This window comes from Chaetura pelagica, unplaced genomic scaffold (genome assembly GCF_000747805.2).
Source record: "Chaetura pelagica isolate M959 unplaced genomic scaffold, ChaPel_1.0 scaffold386, whole genome shotgun sequence".
NCBI classification, from domain to species: domain Eukaryota; kingdom Metazoa; phylum Chordata; class Aves; order Apodiformes; family Apodidae; genus Chaetura; species Chaetura pelagica.
This window is the reverse complement of record NW_009953703.1, coordinates 2,305,511-2,307,145: the sequence shown is the minus strand read 5'-3', so window position 1 is coordinate 2,307,145 and position 1,635 is coordinate 2,305,511. Positions and strand designations below refer to the sequence as shown.

Genomic DNA, 1,635 nt, shown 5'->3' with positions numbered 1-1,635 from the left:
ATTCTGTAATTCTGTGTGGTCCAGGCAAGGGCAAAGACTGATACTCTGTAACCTCTCTGGACCCAGGTCCAATATTCAACCACACTCATTACTTTTTTTTTTCCTTCTAAGAACTTCCTGTGTTCCAACTTGTGTCTACAACCTCCTGTACACATTTACCATACCTTCAAGAGTCCAGCTTTACCTTCTTGACACCCTCCCTACACCCTCTCATTATGTAGCTTTAAACAGTACTGAGGTCAATCCCCAGCTTTGTCTTCTCCAGACTGAACAAGCCCAGCTCCCTCAGTCTCTACTCAGAGATCCTGTGCTTCAGTCCCTTGAGCTATTCAGTAGCTCCCCACTGAACTGGTGCCAAAAATCTTACAACATCTTCCTTGCACTGGAAAGCTCAAAACTGGACACAGGACTCCCAATGCAGCCTCACAAGTGACAAATGTATTCAAATAAAGGGAAAGAATGACAGAAAGATTTGAATATGGAAGTTTGGTAAATGATTTCTCAAACAAGTACTCAAGATATCAAGTATATAACTTGCCCTTCCCCCATCTTTTTAAAAAAACTTGTTTCAGTTTTTAACTGACCTGGTTTCTCTTGGGATTGTATCATTGATGACACTCCATATCTTTCCTTAGCATAATCCTAAAGTGGAAGTGAGAAACACATATCAAAGAAGCATACACAAAAATATGAACAAAATCATTACAGAGTTACTTGAGGAAATACAATTAGCTATAATATTAAAGATATTATCTTCTAGACTCTTAAGATTGAAACACACAAGTGAGAGAACTGTGCTCTGTAAGAAAAATCAACAGAAAACACACATTAGGATCATTATTTGCTACACAGAAGTTCGTGTGAACATCTCTGTAAAAAGCCTACTCCTGAGAGGGTATATGAGTCCAACAGAAGTAGATCCATGGCTAAGAATTTCCTTCCCATACTTAGGCACACTAAAAAGGCCAGATCACATGTCATTATGACAGCCAAAGCAAGCTTGTCTGGCTACCAGCAGAATCTGTTGGGTATGACACAGCAGGATTTGTTTTCAAAGAGATCACAATTCTAGTTTCCCAAACAAGCCCACTCATTTCCACTCATTTTTAAATTTTATTCTAGTCATCATATGGACATTTACTGGGGGCAGGGGATGTCCTCCTTTCTCTGCTTTTGAAGAATCAAGGCTGATGTATAACTTTACAGCCACCTATACTCAGAATTCCTTACTCCTGATGCATTTTTGGCCTTTCAGCAAGTAAAACTGATTTTATAACAAAATGATCTGATGATCTTTTTTTTTTCCTTCTTAAAGAAATACCAGCCTAGAATTGTCCAGCACTGATCTGTGATCTTCAAGTATGTGACATAAACACCTGCCAGGCCAGTGGTGCCCCTGCAGAAGCGGCCTCCTAGGGAGCAGAACCCCAGGTGTTTCTGTAGGAGGCTGCACAGCAGGGCACTGGGTCAGGGCTGGGCTGTTTCCCTGGCTCTAGCAGGGCCTCCTCCACCCGCACACGCGGGGATCAGTCCCAGAGGGGCTGGGGACACGATGTGTGACCGGGCACGGGCAGACCTCTTCAGTGAAGCACCAACCGACCGGGCCCACAGGAGGTGGGCAAGCAGGCTAAAACC

The 1,635-nt window shown here is 43.1% G+C and overlaps 1 protein-coding gene across 1 annotated transcript in view; it reads right to left on the bottom strand.

The window, feature by feature from the left end:
- Positions 1 to 636, bottom strand: part of DARS (aspartyl-tRNA synthetase) — a 42,389-nt gene extending 41,753 nt beyond the window's left edge. Inside the window, exon 1 of the mRNA XM_010000375.1 lies at positions 585 to 636. Coding sequence (XP_009998677.1) covers positions 585 to 609 — 25 coding nt within the window. The 5' untranslated portion in view covers positions 610 to 636. The remainder of the gene's footprint in view (positions 1 to 584) is intronic.
- Positions 637 to 1,635: the final 999 nt, after the last annotated feature.